This window comes from Cynara cardunculus, assembly GCF_001531365.2.
Source record: "Cynara cardunculus var. scolymus isolate 2C chromosome LG 16, CcrdV1, whole genome shotgun sequence".
In the NCBI taxonomy this organism is placed as follows: Eukaryota; Viridiplantae; Streptophyta; class Magnoliopsida; order Asterales; family Asteraceae; genus Cynara; species Cynara cardunculus.
The window spans coordinates 6,943,816-6,963,942 of record NC_037543.1 but is presented as its reverse complement, the minus strand read 5'-3'; the positions used below and the strand labels follow the sequence as shown (position 1 = coordinate 6,963,942).

General features: G+C 35.6%; 1 protein-coding gene across 4 annotated transcripts; it reads right to left on the bottom strand.

Annotated features, from left to right (window-relative positions):
* Positions 1 to 5,966: 5,966 nt before the first annotated feature.
* LOC112529227 (sucrose nonfermenting 4-like protein) lies at positions 5,967 to 18,891 on the bottom strand. Of its 4 annotated transcripts, none has more exons than XM_025140388.1 (14): positions 18,738 to 18,891; positions 18,165 to 18,314; positions 17,964 to 18,051; positions 15,083 to 15,265; positions 13,599 to 13,733; positions 13,434 to 13,493; positions 12,877 to 12,966; positions 11,237 to 11,371; positions 10,379 to 10,523; positions 10,126 to 10,299; positions 8,330 to 8,393; positions 8,170 to 8,239; positions 7,633 to 7,747; positions 5,967 to 6,537 (listed from the first exon to the last, which is right to left on the bottom strand). In XM_025140388.1, exons 2-14 carry the CDS (start codon positions 18,284 to 18,286, stop codon positions 6,446 to 6,448), a joined length of 1,473 nt encoding a protein of 490 aa, XP_024996156.1. In that variant the 5' UTR covers positions 18,287 to 18,314; positions 18,738 to 18,891; the 3' UTR covers positions 5,967 to 6,445. The 4 variants fall into 4 exon arrangements, with proteins under 4 accessions (XP_024996156.1, XP_024996157.1, XP_024996155.1 ...); XM_025140389.1 differs by having other exon boundaries at positions 15,083 to 15,147; positions 15,247 to 15,265; positions 18,165 to 18,837; XM_025140387.1 differs by having other exon boundaries at positions 18,165 to 18,838.
* Between the last annotated feature and the right edge of the window lie 1,236 nt (positions 18,892 to 20,127).

Genomic DNA, 20,127 nt, shown 5'->3' with positions numbered 1-20,127 from the left:
TTGTTATAACTGCTTGTACCCTCTACCAAATTCTTGTTCATCTTCTTTCTCTCGGCTGTCAAAACAACCCAGAATAGCCTCTCGTCTGTTCGTAGTTTCTTCTATGTCGAGCCTCTTTGTTGCCGATTTATTCCACGCTGTTGGTTTCATTCTGTCTTCTCTCTGTTTTCTTAATAGAATATTGGAATATTGAAARGGATGGATTGAGAATTTGAGATGGCCATTGGGGTTAGGGTTTCCAGTATCATCGATATTACCACAGTTGATGAATTCTTAGATCACCAACCATCTTGTTGAAGTTGGTGAGCAAAGTCCTGTTCATCTTCAAGATCCAGTGCTCTAACACAATTAGTGCACACCATTTTGGATCATGACAACATATCAGCAAAGAATACAAACAAAAGGAATGTTTTATATGTATTTTACATTGGGTATCACAGTGCACATTGTATGTATACACAGGGTATCGCAATGTATCTCTTTCAATTAGATTATGGATTTGATTTTGTTTTTAAGGTTTGAGTTGGTATCACAATGTATCTCTTTCAATTAGATTATGGATTTGATTTTGTTTTTAAGGTTTGAGTTGGTATYACAGTGATACCACAATGGGCATCACATTGTGTAACTTTGTGATTATTTGGTACTGGCCGGAATAATGTTCACCGGAGATCGGAGGTTGGAGGTAGGAGAGAGGAGTTTTTAAAAATACCTAAAATGCCCTCTAATTATAAATTTAACTTAAATTACCAAAATTATTAATTTCCTAATTTATCCGTTGATATGTGGTTGAGATTGGTTCTCACAGTTACCACAAACTAATCAGTTCTCCCTTGAATGGGCCCCTATTATATATATATATAGAGAGGAGTGATCAAATGAAAACTGCCCTCATTTGTGTAAACCATGCAAACCGCCTTCATTTGTCGATTTCATTGTTTAATCTTATGAAATTTTTTCATGAAATTGTTTAATCTTGTGAAATTGTTTCATATAATACTTTTTTGATGAATTTGTTTCATATATGGTTGTGAAATTGTTTCATATAATACTTAATGAAACTGTTTCATGTATTTTTCTAAAATTAATGAAACTGCTTCATGTATTTCTTTAAAATTAAAATAATGAAGATGATAATATCTATGATTAACGCCCTCTACAATAAAAATGATTAATCAACGTCTCATAATTACAAAAAAAAATAAACAAAATAAAAAATTATGATTGGTTAAATGCGGTTTGCACGGTTTGTACAAATTAAGTGGTTCACATTTGATCGCTCCCCTATATATATATATATATATATATATATATATATATATATATATATAAAACCAGAAACATACAATGTTGACGTGTTGCCTCCTCATATTCAGTATTCATGTCTTCCTTTTTTTCTTCTTCTCAATTTTCCCTTTTATTTTAGGTTTTATGTTTAATCTAAAGCTTTTACTCTTCATCTTTTACCATTACAATTCCTTCTCATCTATATCTCTCTATCATTAACTTTTTTACTCTTCATCTTCTACATTTCTCTATCATAAATTTCTTTGCTCTTCTCCATTTCTCGATCCTGATAATAAATTATGGATTGATAGTATAGCTGGCGGTACGCCTCTCTCTATCTTTCTATGCATCTATAGAAAGATATGAAGCAATAATTATGGGTTTTTTACTTCTACTTTCTCGATCTCCCTATCTACTCTTTTGTCTGCAATTAAAAGCAAACCGAAGGAGATTAGAGAAATAATATAAGGAGGAACAAGAAATTATGTGGCAAAATCAGTTGATGGTGTGTTCCCTTCATCTCTAAAGTTCCGAGAAAACCAATTAAATGCCCCAATATCTCCATGAGACTCGATACACAAAACGTGGAATGATATGTTTTCATTTTGAATTACTACCTCAACTAGTGTTGCAACCACGCGTTGCACGGTGGCGATAATATCATCTTCAAAATGAATGTTATAAATTAAAATTTGAAGTCCTCTTCTAAACCGATTTTAGGAAAATGTGTGTGACAACTACTCATTAAAAATAAAAGTTTTTAAAAGAAGTTGACAACAATCTTAGAATCGTATGCTAATTTAAATTCTCTAACTATGCTCGAGAATGGTGTTGCAATGTACTCTACAAATGTTTGACTAATGTTAGTAGTTTGTTTAACTTGAAATCATAGTTTTAATTGAAATCTCATCGAAGGTGACAAAGTCACGATTTTTATTTTTATAACAAAAGAATTAGCAATAATGACAACACCAAAGTGTTACCTACTAGCCTTAAGTTCGAGTCACACCCACATTAACACCTAAACCGTGCTTAGCTAATAATTAAAGGATATAGTAGAAGAAGAGAAATACTTAAAAAAAATAATTGCATTGAAAATAAAATACAAACTGTGCCCACAATGTCTTCACAGTAGGCAGATACTGAAAGGTAAAGACTTGAAAATAAATTACAACTACAACTGTAAAATGTAAAACGAAATAGCTGAAACTCCTACACTGCTGGAGCTCTCCTCTAATGCTTTGCACCAAAGCCTCTTATTTACAGGTGGAAGATGATGAACTTTACCAATGGAAAAGACCTCTGTAATCTTTTAGACAAAAAGGCACTATTCAACAGATCTTGTGATATCTCCAAATCTTGAGAAATATTTGTAATTCAGCTTCCTTTGTATCAAGAGTTTGCCCTTCAATATTGTCTTAATGTAGCTGAAATAAACATAAGATTACATTCGAAAATGTTATTTTGAGATGTCCTCAAACTAACGTTGCCCCCCACAGTGGGCATATTTTGCAATACAACATTTAATCCAAAAATGATGCATATGACCATAAAATATTCTCAACAACTCCAATAAAGATAAATTAATAAAATAAAGAAACATGGACACATAAAGAGGTCACACAACTAAAACAGAAGAAAAACTCGTATAAATGGTGGGTAAATAATGCTCAAAATGAGAGTTATCATGCTACGCTAGAGATGACTAAATGGGCCCGACGGAGAACCGGGACCGGTTACACTTTTCGTCAAAACAGAAGGCCCAACCTGGCCAGTGACTGGTTATGGGCCCGACCCAAGACTAGTCCGATTTTTCAAAAATATTATTGTTTTATTGTCGATACCCAATGGCCATATGACCACTTTTTTTTCTCCCATTTTCGACCGTTTTTGTCTTATTTACCCTCTATTCACTATATATAAGTCATATGATGTATGAGAGAAGATACCAACTCACGAAAGTTCATAATTCTTGTTATAATTTGTGACTTCGGCTTGTATTCTCGCAAAAAAAAAACGTATTTTTTAGTGCATTTAATTGACCCAATTACATATTTTCAAGTTTATTAGAATAAACACTTTTGTATTCTTTAATGAAACTTCAAAAAAAGAAAATTATGTAAAAAATAATTTTTTTTAAAAAGTACATAGGACCGATTTGGTCCCGACCTGGGACCCGGTCCTCATAACCGGTTACAAAGTAACTTACCCGGCCCTCGGTTTTTTGGTCGGGACCGGGACCGGTTACAAGAATAGTGTTCGGGATTGAGACCGATTTGAGCCCAGCCCGGGACCAATTTTTGGCCATCTCTATGCTACGCTATGAAATACTACTACGGTTGTAATTTAGGCCACCTATATGGCTTCGACTAGAGCTTCTTTCTTTGCTCTTTCTGGGGTTCACCCGAGGACCGAACCTTGCATTATAGCTCGACGACACAACCATCTACGACTTCCTTCACTAATCAAACTACGGGTACGGTACCCTTAGTCTTGAGGCTTGCAATTCAAGCTTAAGTAATGATCATAAGCACTTCTATATATCAACTGTGACTTCATGTCTGGGAAGCTCTTTCAATTAATAAACATATGATACAAAACATGAACACTGCTAAAACACCGATGCACGTGCTAAACTACGAGCTCTATAACTTGTATGTATGGTGGGGAATAACCAAGGGGTTGTTTACCCGGTAAGTGCTTACCGATAGGAGTCAACACTATAATTTATTTTGATGCGTAAGATTTTAGTACGTCAAAACGTATTGAATGCAACAATTTAGCGGGTAAGTGCTTACCTGGGTAAGAGTCGTCATCTTCACTTATCGGGTAAGACTCTCCATTCTCATCACTCTTACCTGATAAGATTCTTGGCCCTTGTGATGTTCATCCGATGAAGAAATTTATCCGGTAAACACTTACCAAGTAAACGTTTAGTAAACAACCTTTAAACACCAATACTTAACTCAGCACAGAGGGTTTAGCGACGTATATTCGTCCCAGGGCCGTCCCTTAACATGTTAAATATGAGATTTTGAACAAGGTCCCGAAATTTACATGTGGTTAGGGTCTTTTTATCGACCTATGTAACACTATAGCCGAAATTATTTAGTTTCAAACCATTAATTTGGTTTAAGGTTCAAGTTATTATTGGTTTAGATTTAGTTCCAGATTGTTAATCGTTTTAGGTTTAGCCCATTTTGTTCTTTAACATATATTATCTGTTATCTCATTTATGCAATATAATTAAAAGTTTTGGAAGTACTTGATTGGAACGTTCCTGATTGGTCCTTAATAATAACAAGGCTTACTACATTTATTTTCCGAAAGTGAACTGACATCTCATTTGGTAGTGGACGTTTCTTAAACTGATATGTTACCAAAACATTACTGATACGGACACCTACATAATATAACATAAACGTGAAGTTACGACACTTGCTACTAAGTATTACTACCAGATCAACAACGGAAACATACTAATATAAATATAAACAAAACGTACAAAAATTAGAACGCAACTTGGCAAGGTTGATTCTGCTTTCAACTTTGTGTTGACCAATGCGAGCTCGTGTTTGACCTTGCCTACGACATGATTTGACTAGTTGGACGCAACCTTAGGAGTGAACTCCTCATCTCGCATTCGTGACACGAGCTCGCATGCGATCTGTGAACTTTTACCAAAACAATTCAGTAATAATATTCAAAATTCTAAATAATATTATATTTTAAAATATTCATTAACGCATAAGACTTCTTTTTCTAGAATTATCATAAAAATCCCCTTGTGGCCACACAGGTTCAAATACAGTGACTCCGGGCCATCTGCAAGGCAGGTGGTCGTCCTGGGATTAGTCGGCTTGCATAGCTGATTGGATATCCAGGTTAATAAAAAAAAGTTCGCAAAATATGCTTTCAATTTTTTGTTACATTTTTTCACAATTTTTTGTACTCGTTACAATTAACAGTATCATGACTTAATTATTATAATTTTGAAGAAAAGAGTGTTTTGAATCCATTTTGTGATGATTGATCATCCAAAATTCCAAAATGTTGAACAATATGCATGATTGTATTTACCATTTTCGCCACACGACCCAAAAATATGGCATAACTGTTGATCGGCTGTTGAATCTTACCACGCAGATCCAATTTGCATCTGATCGCGTGATTGGAATCCAAACTTTAAAAAGACAGGACCCAAAAAGGACCATCGGACTTAACCGGTTCTACACCTATCTCATCGGTTTTGTGACTTTTAACCCGGATAGCTACATCTCTAAATATAACCACCACAAAAGGCAAATGTGTTTCACTCATAAATATTGTCGGTCCGAGTCTCCCCAGCCCGCATGGGTTTGAACGAGGCCGTACGTGATGCAAGTGAATAATAACAACATTCATAAGGTATCCCAACACTTGGTTAACCCTTAAGGTAGCAAAACTAGTATGACCTTAAGTTTGCTCCTCATGGCTGCTTGAGGCTCGTCTAACAGTTAACTTTAAGATGCGTTTGGTACGTGGAACAAAACAAGATATGATAAAACAAGAACTTGTTGTCCCATACTTGATGCGACATTAGACATGAACAACACAAGACCGAATGAGACAAAGAACATTTATTTAATAAAAATCAAAGACATGCGACAATATTATTAAATTACTAAACTACCCCTGTCAAATAAAAATCCTAAACCTTGCACAATTATTTCACCCGTCTACCTCACTCTCGCCCGTTCAATCCTGTCGAGTCTCGCCTAAATACCAAGCGCAATCATTCAAGGCGCATGCAAGATGGCCCGAAGTTGTACCGGATACCTATGGTTATCCAAAAAGAACACATCCCATTGTACAAAAGTTCTTTTTTCACCAATAAATGAATGAAACCAACAATTTCAGCTCATACAACCACCATTTCACAAGTTTTTTCTGTAACAAACACAAAAGTTGCCAGATAAAACTGCATTCCACAAAGTGGCAAAACTAGCAAGGCACAAACGCAAGTCGAGTAACGGTGATTAACAAACAGAACACAATTGGGATTTACACGTCTTTGCTCTTGAGACTAATACGCTTGACCTAAACGTGACGCCAAATTGCAATTGTATGCTTGAAAGAATCGTGAAGAATTACGGTTGCTGCTGCGCTGCTGCATCCATTAGCTTAGCAGAAACCTGAATACGTCGCTTAGGGAAATGATACCTTCTACTCGTTTGCTTCCAGCTTCCACAATCACAACTCGTCTTACCCCTGATCCAAAACCCCGAAAAGGTCAGTACGTATAAAGTGTTGCAGAAATCACAAGTGAGTCGGGTTTTTGGCAAAACAAACAACATTCAAGAAGAAAATCCCATTTCTGAGATCTCCAAACAGTTCGGTTATTAGGCCATATATGACACAAGTGATGGATCAATAGGCTCTATGCATCCCAATTGTTGGCCCATGATTGAAAATGAATGGGTGTGCGTTAGGCAATTCCACAAAATAGTACTCCCTTCGTTCCAAAATAAGTGTCCATTTTCAAAAGTAAGTGCCTACTTTTCAATTCTAAACTTAATTATGAGATGGTGAAATTCATTACTCTTATTAGTAAGGGTAAAATTGTCATTTAGTTAATTAAAAAGTGTAATAGTTACATGTTTCCACGACTGTGTGCCTTTTTCATCATGGACATTTATTTTGGGACAAAAGGAGTATGTCGGTATGCATGTACAAGCCATGAACGTATGTGTGCATGTGCTTCAACAAGTATCAAATAAAATAGAAAAAAGAACCTCAAGAAAGATTGATCATTGATGTATTTATACCCATATCAGAATGTTAAGAGTTTATCAATTATCACACTGAAGTTATACATAGAGGCTAGAGCATAAAAATAGTTCAAGGCCCCAAGTATCTCGAGAGTAAATATAGTTATACTTTACTGTCGGGGTAGAGGCAAGGTCACATACATCCTACTCCCCTAGACAGTAGACCCGATCTCTATGTGGGATATATTGTGCACATTTGGTATGACTTGGTTTATATACAAGATAACTTAAGAATTCCCATCTTGTGTTATTTTTGGCCTTTGGGTCTACCACATAGCCCCAAGTGATTATATTTTTATTTGTGACAATGGGTCCAAGAGTTAAAGCAATATATAAACTCTTTGTTTTCATAATCCATTTAGGTAGATATGTATCGTGTACATATATGCTTACACATGCGTACTATGCATAGGAAACCAAACCAAACAAAACGAGTCCAGCATATCCCACCCCCAAAAAGTAAAATGACTGGTTCTGGTAGGCGTAGGACATTCCACATTCTATCAGAACTTCAAAAGAAAAGGCAAGCACACACCTGGTTTTGCTAATCTTTCCATAACTTTATGCAGGGAATCTGAGCGTAGGCACATGTGGCATCTTTGTGTGGTTGCCCCATAAGAAGAGTACAATTCTTGTCCCAGCTGCAAAGCCTAAGATTATCAAAGACATCAATTATAGACTTTGTTGAAAAAGATAACGGAACCAGGAATAAATGAACGCAGCACTTGCACTGGGGGTAGGACCCCTTTTAAAGATTATACCACAAGGGAAAAGTACATTTAGGAAACGTAAATATTTTGAGAACGAAGGAACCCAATATTGATAATGAATAAACATAAATATACATCCATATTCATCATGAATATTTGGCTCTCACGGTTCTCAAAGTACTTACGTTTCTTAAAAGAGCCTGCCCCTATGCCCTAAAGATGCAAGTCACCAAGCACTCTCAACAAAGGTTCTCCGAGCCTACCACCCAGAAAACAAAGCCACATACATTTGAGTACTGGAGGTTCAATGTGTCTACTACTTGACTCGAGATAAAAAGGTTAACTGATTAAATGGTACTTACTTGATGAATAGTCATTTCTTCAAGGTTAATGTGTGTATAAACTTTATCTTTTGCCAAAGCAGTGATGTCACTGTCAAAGTGTAAACCAATGTGGTAAGAACAATGCTAAACTCGATAAATACTACCATGAAACATGAAGGATACGCTGAGATAGCTTTACCTTCGAGAGTATACATCCAATAACGAGTCGTTGTCATCAACAATGGGAATAGAGCTAACTTCAGCTGCAAAAGAAAGCGAGGAATATATAAAACTGAACATGGTTAAAACGGCAGATAGATTCTGCCATACCTTGGGCCCCACCAGGCCAGAATAAAATAAAAATAAAGCAATATCATGTAATTTCAAATGTTCAATTTACACCTTTTAGCAACCAAACCTACCACCCAACATACGAATAGGCAACTTTTTATTTTTCTGGATGATCAACTTAAGCTTCCATCATTAACCCTATTTACCAGAAATTTCAATAAAACCACCAATTCTAATGGCATGTGGCCTTCCTATATATAATTTATAAGTAAATTCAACATCATAGCAGGCTATCAACCTTCAAATTCACCATGTGGAACATAAATAGGAAAAAGATGCATGGGAGATTTTACAAATCAAATGTATTCTTGTTTTCAGGAGCAATATACACCGAATTCTGCTACAACAATCATGGTTCATCTCTTAAGTTTTCTTGATCACATAATTCTAAAGATGCAGCAGAATCGTAAAGGTAGCCAAGTCAATGAAAGTCAAAGGACCTCTTCGTCTATGTGGGACCAGGTATGAGTGTTGCAGTTATACTCAAGTCTCTGCATTGTTTTTAAATATCAAAAGTACTTATTTGAAGAATCAACTTCATCACCATAGGATCATCCAATTAATCAGTGTTCTTAAAAAAGGATAAAGCAGCTGCTTAGGCATAGACGCTGCCTATTTCACTTTGATTTCCTTCTACGACGGGCATTGTCCATATTATCAGTCAACAAGCGGATCAAATGGTGTTTGCAAAGATCACGCAGGTTAACCATATCAATGCGGTTGGGCAGTCCTACTCCATATGAGTTCCTCCTTCCCTTTTGTGCACCCCCCAATTCACATGGTTCTTAAAGCATAGGAGGAATCGTGGGCAGCAGATAACCACAAACCCGTCTATCCCACCTATTTTCTTGATCCATCCTGCCACTTAGAACAGGTAGCTAGACCTATTTGTCTCTCGATCCTGCTTAGCTTACATACATGACGCATACATAAGAAAAGAGTTTAGATCCAGACTGGGTTCATGGAAACTGGTGTACAAGTGGTATAACATGGGCTGCAAAAGCATGTTAATAAGACACAAGAGTAGTAGAGTAAAAAAAAAGTGCTAGAAGGTCGGTCACTGGCCTACCTAGCTCCATTAACGCTTCTTAGAAAGCTGCTAATAAGACACAAGAGTAGTAGAGTAAATAAAAAGAACTCCTCAATTACGTACCACGACATATGAGTTGAAAAAAGTGGGCAAATTAAGCAATGGAGCACTAAAACACAGATGAGATGAACATATGCAAATTAATTGACAGTGTAAATCTTAAGAGCATCAATAGAAGTTTCAGTATTAGTTATACCCAAATGAACCACTGAGCCTTGTTAAAGAGGCACTCAGCATCCTAAGTAGTGAAATATAAATATCTCAAGCACAAAACATGAAGATGCAAAAAGAAAAGACATTCCTTAGAAAAGCATAAAATAGCTGTGGACTACAGAAAAAGGACGCAAAGAAGGCATTGACCATATAAGATAATTACAGGTCTTAGGAAATCTTCCAAAACAAAGATGCTCATCAACAGAACAAACTGTTAAAAATAAGTTCAATGATGCAGAGCAAGAAAACCAAGAAGCCAATTTTAGTAGAGTGATACACTGATTGTACACATTTATGATTCTAATACAACAGGTTTATTATCTAATGGGCATAAAACACACCTTGCACAAACAAATTCAATGCTGCGCTAAGAGAAGAGCTTGGTCTTAGTACTGCCAATGGCTGTTTATTTGATTCTCCAATTTTTGGAACCCATGTACCCAAAGGAAGGGAACTAATTGGCAGTTGCAATATGGGCAATGAGCTTGTAGAATGTCTAAAGTATCTGCAAACAACTGGATTAGAAGATGCAGTCAGTTAGTAAGATAGAGTGATCAACATTTAAATCCTCAGCAAGAATAACCAAAAACTTACGTTTTAGTACTTCAGAAAGGGAGGCAAGATATAATAGCTGTGGATATGAACCATCATCGGAGGGTGAATGAGTAACGGGAACTGTAGCTACCCGATTCTGCAGTATCTTTAAACTGACATCTTTCAAATTTTCATCTGGCCCAGCCTGAACAATAGAAATCGATAAATATAAAGACATTAGAAGTTGCTAACCCAAACAATGAAAACGGAGTTACATTATAGCAAAATGATCATCAAACTTAAATTCTAGACGACAAAGAGAAGTGTTTCCAACTTCCATCCACAGTCACGACAGTATTTGCTTCTAAAATCTCCCACGTTTTAATGCCTACTTGCCCAAGACTCCACTCTAGTACTATGCTAAGAATGTTAAAGAAAGTGCCAACAGAAACAGGTATGAGGTAACCATATGACTCATGCAACATTTACAAAAGCCATCTAATTTCACTTCGCTTCACTATAATGAATGAGTAACATACGAAAGACAATTGCATACCATTCTCTTTATGCAAACTATTACCCTAGCTATGGATGTTTTCAGAATTACGAAAAAAGATTAGAAAACTTAAATTGCAGAAGACTGACTATTCCATCACAGCTATTCATCCACATAAGTTTTTGATCGACTTATTTCAGGAACATTGTCAGAATTGCGAAGTATAGGCAATACCAGAGGAGTGGCCAAGAAAGCATGTATAAAAAGGTTCAAAGAGACAACTATTGCATCATCAAATTTTGAACAAACAAAGTATGACGTCATATATCCATGACCTCAATATACAATCTACTTAAAGATCAAATAGTAAATAAGAGCTCTAGTTACAAACTGGGGGTATAAATGTTCACAAAGAAACTCACCTTCACTAGTCTTTTAGAAAGTATTTTACCATGCTTGATGGCTTGTTTATTGAGATATAACTTCGCTTCTTTCCAAGCAGATATAGTATGCGTCTCAAGTTCTTCCTCTGTCAGATTGGACCCATGATTACCAAGCTGCAAAAATTTCAGATCACCAATCAGGCATTGTAACCCAAGAATAACATAATAATATAGACTCTCTCTGTGCACTATGAACTCATCAATTATCGACAGTTAATCTATTCAAACAGACTTTCAAAATTTTTCTTCTAAACCAGATGATGAAAGAGCAATCATCCAAGAAAAGTAGAGCAAATAACTTTCAAAGAAAATTTGTGCTAACAAACTAGAGCAAGATATAAGTTGTAAAGGGTCTCATTTTGACCTACCCTAACTAGTATTATCACAATTTTGTTAGAAAATCAGTACAAGTATGTACTTTTGTATGAACGGCTGACAAAACAAGACGCATGTCAAAAGTCAAATCTTTTGACATCATAGTACAACTTACTAATCAACTAGTAACATGCAGATGCCATAACATTATCACAATTTATACAAGATGAGGAAAACAGTAAAGCGATATTACCTCTTGCTTATAAATTGTTAAAAGTAATAACTTAGTTTTAGTTTTTTAATATTCTTTTATTTTATTTTGTTTATTGTTATTATATTCCCTTAATATCAAGGAATTAGCTGTTAGGTTTAGAATATATATAGGGCTTGTACATACAGTTCATTTGAGGAAATGAGAAAGTGGCCAATCATTGATAGAAGTTTCACAAGCAGACACAGTTACTTTCATATTTCGATGAGATATCATGTGAGAACTAAGTTTACATAGTTACATTCCCTTAACATAGAAATATTAATCGTAATATCGACATTGGGACCATCTTAATGTAGATATATGAAACTAAACTGGATCTTCACTTCAATCTATGTCGTCTTGAAGAAATTCTGCTTCTTATATAGACTAATTCCTATTGAACGTTTAAAGAATTCTATCAAGACCCTTTCTTCACAGAAACTACCGCTCTACTATTTCGGGTAGGGCTCGAGTCTGAATATATCTTACCCCGCCCCCCAAAAGAAAACCTCACCTCTGGGTGGGATATACTAGGCTTGTTCGGTTTGGTCTCCTATCAAGACCCTTTTGTGCTCTTCCACTTATACCAAGATCTCCTTGACACAGGCTCAACAGATTCAAAATGTTTATCAAAATGGGCATGCAATGTAAACCGTAAAGGATGGAGACTTGTAGTTTTCACATGAAATTCAGATTCAACACTAATCAGTTACCCACCACAACTCTTCTAGACAATTCTGTTACACATATAGATAATAGTGGGCCGGTCAACTAGTCAATAGTGAGGTTGTTAGAAAAAGTATAAATAGAAGGGAGGTGGAATGGATTAGGTTTCAGTTTTGTAATCAATTGGGTGTAACCCTTAGGAGAGTTCTTGGCCTCTTGAAAGCCAGAGTGTCATAATCGTTCAGTTACGAGTTTATAATCAAATCTTGCCCTAGTTTTGTTGACAATCGGTAGCAGTTTGTAACAATTTCTAATTCAAAAAAATCCAACCAGACCTCAAAACAATTAGTCTCAATGTTGATAACTGGAATCGCCTTGAGCTTACCTCCCGCATAATTAAAATAAAATCCAATGCACTTAAAACACCAACAAACTGACCCTTGCAGAAGTCCCAAAGAGGAGCTGTAGAAATTCCCTGAAAATTGCTCCACTTTAGAAATGTTACATATAAAAGAACAATATCAAAGAGAATATGCACAAGAACATAAGATAAGTATTAAAGTAGATGACATTGGTTATAGCATAGACCATTTGAAAGTGTTAATCATGTCCTCAAACTAGAAAATGTGAGCTCCCTACTTATCAAAGTTTGAAATAGACCATTTGAAGTTCTGAACATGATCCTATGTTAGAAGATACATGAACCAGCAACATCTTCTAGTCAGATGAATATTTCTCAAGTAAAAACCGTGCATCAAAATCATAACCTACTGCTCTTAGCATCAGACTGTTTTACGTAAGCAAACAAGCTTTCAAAGTCATTAGCAGGTAATTCGCCGTTTGGTAAAATAATTACCATTTACTATGACGTATCTCCTATTAAGAGATTAAGAATACAATAGAGACATACAAAGTCTACTTGAAAAGATATGGTGGAGATACCTGCTCATAAAGAATATGAAATGCTTGCTTTACAGGTAAATCAACATCTAAGGCAATGACCTGAAAATAAGGCAAATATAAACAAAATGTGAAAAAGAACTGAAATATCAAGTTGATACAAATTGTCAAATATACTTTACTAGAAAACCAAGAATCATATCTGACCTTGCCAGACTCAGGAAGCAGCTCATAGGTCATATGTGTAGCCAGGAATACAGAAATCCGGTGACGAGATACCTCCAGGTCTGCTTCTGATATCCTTGGCAACGGCTCGTGAGATGTACTGTCTGACATCCTTACCTGCCATAGATATCCCCCACACAGAGGTTCAAGGAAGATAAAGATGTTAGGAGAGCAGTGCCTTAAGGAGAGATCTATAGGAGAAGAAAATGCAGGGCCAGGGACAAGGAGTCTACTAGATAACATGAAAGTTCAAAAAAGCAACAGATGAATAATGGTAGATGATGAATCCATATCAAATTGTTCATGCATGATTCAAGTTTATATGTTGGCTTACTGCAGAACATATATAGCAGATTTCCCATAACCTCACTTCAGATAGAAAGACTTCAAGCAATTAGTTTGGTTACAGTTCCAAGCAAAAGGTTTTTCAACAGTTCACTCACCATAGTTTCATCTAGTGAGACATCTTACGCAGTCAGATACATAACACTGGCTTGTTACCAAGAATGCAACATTCTAAAGTTTTCAGTGATAAGACCTGGTAAACTACAGCTTCAAACCTGATGATTTTACATTTAACAAGGGGATTGTAATTCTACCTAATACTGAATGGTCAACCTAGTTCACATTGAAAAGAGAAAGCTAGCATCAGATAAAGTGCATCCTGCCATTTTTGTTCATCATAGCTCTATAGGGAACACCTATGAACTCGGATCTTGGCATATGAAGAAAGAAAAATCAGAAGGACAATTGATAAGGTCACTTACTTGTGTATGATTTGCGTTTAAGGTGTTGCATTTTAATCGTGTCAAGGATTCTCCTATCACATTTTAGGTGAATTTATTTATTTAGGACAAATAGAAACCTAAGTATGGCTTTGACAAAGTTCATTGATAGTAGTCATAGCTGTCATTATCATTACCTTCTTGGTTTTAATCTAGTGTGAAATTCAAGTTGTGTCACTTGTTGAAAGTTTAGATTTTCACTGCTGTTTTCTGCATCTATATATACGCAAACAGATTTTAAATTGTGAGACATTGAACAATTGATATGGTACTTGGAAAAGTATCCTTTTGTTAAGGGAATCAACTCCTGCTGCAAGGCTGTATCACGGGTGTGAATCATAATTTAGGGTGCAATTCCTTATATTCCTGGATATAGCCCTTACTATGGCTTGAATCATAAGATCACCAGACAGTAGACCCTAGCCATCATAAGCATCATTAAGCCTAGGTGTATACTAAAGCCCAGCAGCCATATACTAACAAAAGATCAATATTGTAGTGTAGTTTAGAAAAGCCTGCTTCCCTTACTATAAAGTAACCAGCCATAAGTTATTATCACCCTAGACTTCAGGGAGAAAAGAAGCACCAATAACTATGTGTTGAAAATCTACAGTGAACAAAGAAAAAGATGAAATATTTCAGCAACTATTTAGAAAAAGAATAATATAATAAGTCTCCTACCACTCGCTGAAAGACCTCATTGTCCACATCCATGCTTGAACCAGAAGTTGTATGTGGGCTCAAGACTGCAGGAGTATAGTCAGGTTCCCTAGCTAAGAGTACAGTATTCACAGTACCATAACTACCAGTTACAAAAGGTTGGTGCTCGTCATGCCGCCACTCACCATCAACAATAAATTTATACTGCAAGATCAGAACAATATGTGAATATCATTTAAATGAGCTACATTGTGAGAGAGAGTTATTCATCATAAGGCCAAAGAAACCGAAAACATTATACTGCTTTACAATTATGTGGTATTGGACACAAACAAGAATGATGTATTTCAAAGGGCAAATAGCATACAGATTTCTTAAGATTGGCTACTTTGTTGCAACTGGCTCCACAACATTCACTATTCTCTTGTGTGCTTTGCAGCGATTCCACACTTGGGTGTAGTACTTCTGTGAATTTGTTGATCTTTTGTTCAAAATTACGCATGTGCTTTGCAGTTCGCACAAGAGATTAAACATGTTCAAATTCATATTTTACAGCTATAAATCATTTATCACATGTTTCCATGATTTCACTCTGATTATATCTCTGTTAACTAACTATACTGAATCCCCAACTTTGAATGGACTATTGTTCATTATTTATCACATGCACCAAAATCTGACCATTGTTCACTTACAGAACTCCCAACTTTGAATGATATGGTGGGTACATGCCATCACTCTTCAACTACAGGGTCTTGATCATGCTACTGTTCTTATTTGCAGTTGGCTCTGAGATGTTTATAATCCCATCAGTTGTCTTTTGCTTATTGCATTTATTGATGAATTAATGAAGAAGAGCCGAGAATTTATTAATTCGGTGCAAGTTTATTGGCTTTGACATTGGGATTTCACAGCAGAAACAAAATAGATGATATAAGTTTTGATATAGGATACAAATGGAGAGGGTTGGATTTATCACCCGTAGATCCTGTGTCAAGCATGTCAAGCAAACTGCACATCAGCGGTATGACTTTCAGATCGACCGACTACTACCGAGTTAAGGAGGCATAGAACTAGAAGCTCTTACACATGGCACTGATATTGAATAAAAAAGAAATACAGAAATAAGGCGAGGGCATAAAAAATTCCCAAAGTAAAAGGTCACATGCAAGTCCCCTCAATTTTTGACCAGTAACATTAGCAAAATACTGGATCAAAGTAATTCACCAAGGTTTGCAAACCTTGGAAAGAAATTAAGCTAATAAGAATGGTCATGAAATCAGCTGCAGTGAAGTAGCAAACTTCATGAAATAATATGCAGTTTGCCCCTTCTCTAGATATAAGCTGAGACCACCGAAGGTCGTGAGATGGAACCAGGAATGAATGGTTTCAATATACATTAAAGGGATATTATTGTAAAGAAGCGGATGGTCTCGATAATACATTAAAGAGATATTATTGTAAAAATGAACTTCAATAGGTGTAAAAAGACACCAATATATTAACTTATTAGAAATTTTTCATAGACTCAGCCTGAATCTCAAATCGGAATCAACATTATTATTGGGTTGAGGGTACACTCTGATTTGTGACATGTATGTTATTCTTTGAGTTGCCAATTCATGGTGTATGTACTGATAGTTTTACATGGATAACCTTTTTGAGTTCATGATATACGTGTATATACTATATACACATGTGCATGTGCTTGTATATGCACACATACGTTGCTTATAATTTCACTTACAAAATTATATGTTGATCAACAAGGAAAAAGCAAGTAGCCATAAATTATTTAGTACAACAGTGATATATGACAGAATATTTATTTCAAGTGAAATCCAGTTCAAACAGAGAAGTCAAATAACAGTCATTTTTTAGAGAAACAAAGAAAATCAAAATAAAGTATCAGCCAACAATTTCCCTACGCTCTTTAACAGGATTACTTCTTTTTCTCTACTACAATTGGACTCTCTCTCTCTCATCCCTCACAGTCTTTGTGCCTCAACTGTGAGTAACACCCTTGTACTTAGATTAGTTACACAACCACCCAAAGATGGCAAAGTGTATGAATCATAACTTCCTTTTCTGGTGACTGGCTCCAGGATTTTTGCTTGAACCCCGGTCATATAGATTCCATAGAAGTCGCATCCACAGAAGGAAACCAAGTGATAATCACAGTCCCATTCATCTGTCTTTGTTTAATGACATTATTTTCTCCTACACCCCTCCCCTCTTCAAGAATTACATATTCTTTTCTGTTGATCCACTAGTGTTTCCATTAAAACAAACACATGCCGTAAAGATTTCTTCATTCTAGATTGCCAACAACTACACTTGGACAAATGTAACTGGATAGTGGGCCTATTCAAACCAAGCAACAAACTACCGACCTCACACATCCATTATAAAGTAGACCTCCACTCGATTCTGATCCATCAGATCAAAGTCTCTCTATAGAGTCTTCAGTGGCATGGATGAGTTCTCATCTACTATTGTACTGGTACCAATACGATAGAGAGTAAAACAAAAGAAAGCTCCCTATCCATATTAACCATCACAAAAGTTGACTTCATTTTCAAGCAATCTACGAACTTAGATAGACCCATACATTATTTAAAATTCAACGAAAAGCACATAAAAAGGTTTCATCAATCATATATACTGTTGATAGAAGATAATTGGCATAACCAAAAGGTCAATATTCTATCCCATCATCAGCCCATAACGATCAACATTCAGAGACGATATATTAGTTCCATCAAGACATAAATATCCATTTACCCAATTAAGAAAAAAACATTCAACCTAACTCCAATACCTTCTATCTACTTGTGAACCATTAATCCCAACTTTCTGTTCAATGAATGAAACGAAGTTAAAGTAAGAACTAAGAACCAACCTGATGATAACCAGGTGGTAAGCTGCATATCGTCTGAAATACCGTAGGGCAACCCTCAACGGGGGTCATCGGCCAATGTTCAGACCACCTTCACCAAACACAGACATGCCATAGATTAAACAAAGATTGGGTCTATTTACTTGGCAATATCATAAAAACTTATAGCTCAACCTTCAAAACATTTATAAGCATTAATCTTACCCTGTAAAAGAGCCACTCAAGTATACACTTCTTCCCCCATAAGGCCACACAAATCTTGCTGGTGTTAGAATTGTGCCGGCACCACCGCTTTCCCGACCATAATCCATTCCTGAAGCAGACATTCTCTTTTCTACTTCTAATCAAATTAAGCTAAATTTCCAATTGTTGCCCCAGGAACAGAAATTTAAAAAATGAAGAACCAAAACAAAAAAAAAACAGATCAAACAACTTTCTTAGGACCCAAGCTCTAAATTACAACCAAAAAAATGTCTGACCCAAGATGGAAGATCAATACCAAAACTCTGTTAGAGTTCAAACTGTTTGATATCAAACGCCCAAAAACAACCTCATTTGTAAAGAAGAAATCCGACACCAATAAAAAAATAGAAGAAAATGAAACGAACCCTAATGCGAATGAATCGAACAACAACACTATTGAATTGGATCTCAATAAAAACGTGAAAATTGGAAGGCGATGACCATAAAACCCTAGACCGATAAAGATCGAAACTTTAATTGGGAGATAACATAGTGTAAATTCTTCAAAACCCTCATAAGTTTACGTAGACAAACCTCCTTTTCCCCTGGGATGTATGTGGGGTGAAGTAATTTGAAGATTTGGGGAAAAATTCTTCAGCAGCTGCGTAGTCACGTACTCAACCGTTCATTGGGCAACAACGGATGGGAACCAACGGAAGCCAACAGCAAACATGGTGAAAACCTCAAAATCAAATCACTTCCCTTTTTCTTTACCTTATACCAAAATCATGCAAAAATCCCCAATAAATTTGTCTTTATTTTTATTTTCTTTAATGTAATCATTTTTTTAACATATTTTCATTTTGAAATCAATTTAGGGGCGTTCGAGATTGCTTATTTGAAACAACTTATATTTTTTTATAAAAACACTTATCAACTTATTATAATATAGAACTCTTTATTACCGGTTTGACACCGGTATAAGTTGTTTATCCAAACCCTCAAAAATGCTACTGAAACTACACCGGAATAAGTCAACAATTATTTTGATGTGTAAGTTATTTAATTTCTTAAAATCGTCACAGTAATTACTCAAACTTGTACGTATTTTATAGTGTTTTCAAATAAAACCCTATAAATGTAAAATTGGTTATGATTCTTGATTTTAGTTTAAGATCAAAATAATCAAATAAGGAGTTGTAAGTTGTATGTTATACCTACGACACGTGTTACTCGGATACACTGCCAACGAGCCATGCAAACCTAAAGGGTCACACACAAAGAACACGTATGCTTCCACTAAAGAAAGAATCTAAACATATGTACCGTTTTGTGATTATTATAACTACCCAGAGTTTAATCTATAAATATGTATGTAATTATCTTAAATGTTTTTAGACAATTATATAAGATATTATTAGATAAATAAATAATCATTTTAGATAATGATTAAGCCTTATTAAGAGTTATGGTCAATCTCGAAGACTGATAAATAAGGCTTAGGGGCTAAACCAAATTGGGGGATTGAGTTCTGATAACTAGTTGTAGCCTCAAAACCCTTACGATACAATTATAGAATTAGGATTCTTTGGGCTAGCACCCGGTGGGAGTTCCAAGCGTGTTCATGTGTGGACAACCGATAGAGGAAACCTGATTTGGTTTCTTAGTACTACATCAAAGTTTCAATTTCAACCACAAGGTAAATATTTTAAACACCCTATGGTTTGTGTAGATTCGTTTTAATTGTCAATGGATCCGGCTTTGGGTTTTATTTATTAAAAAATTTCTAAACGTTTTTGTAATCGGGTTCTGTTTTTCCGCTGCGTTTTATCCGGTTATTTTCGCAAACTAAAGCCCAACAGAAGTTGATCCGAGAAAGTATTATTAAAATAAATGTAAAATCAAAGTTACTGATATCAAGTAGGATTAACATATCAAGTTGTTTAGATAGCCCAAAACAAAAAACTGCTATATTTTTTAGTTG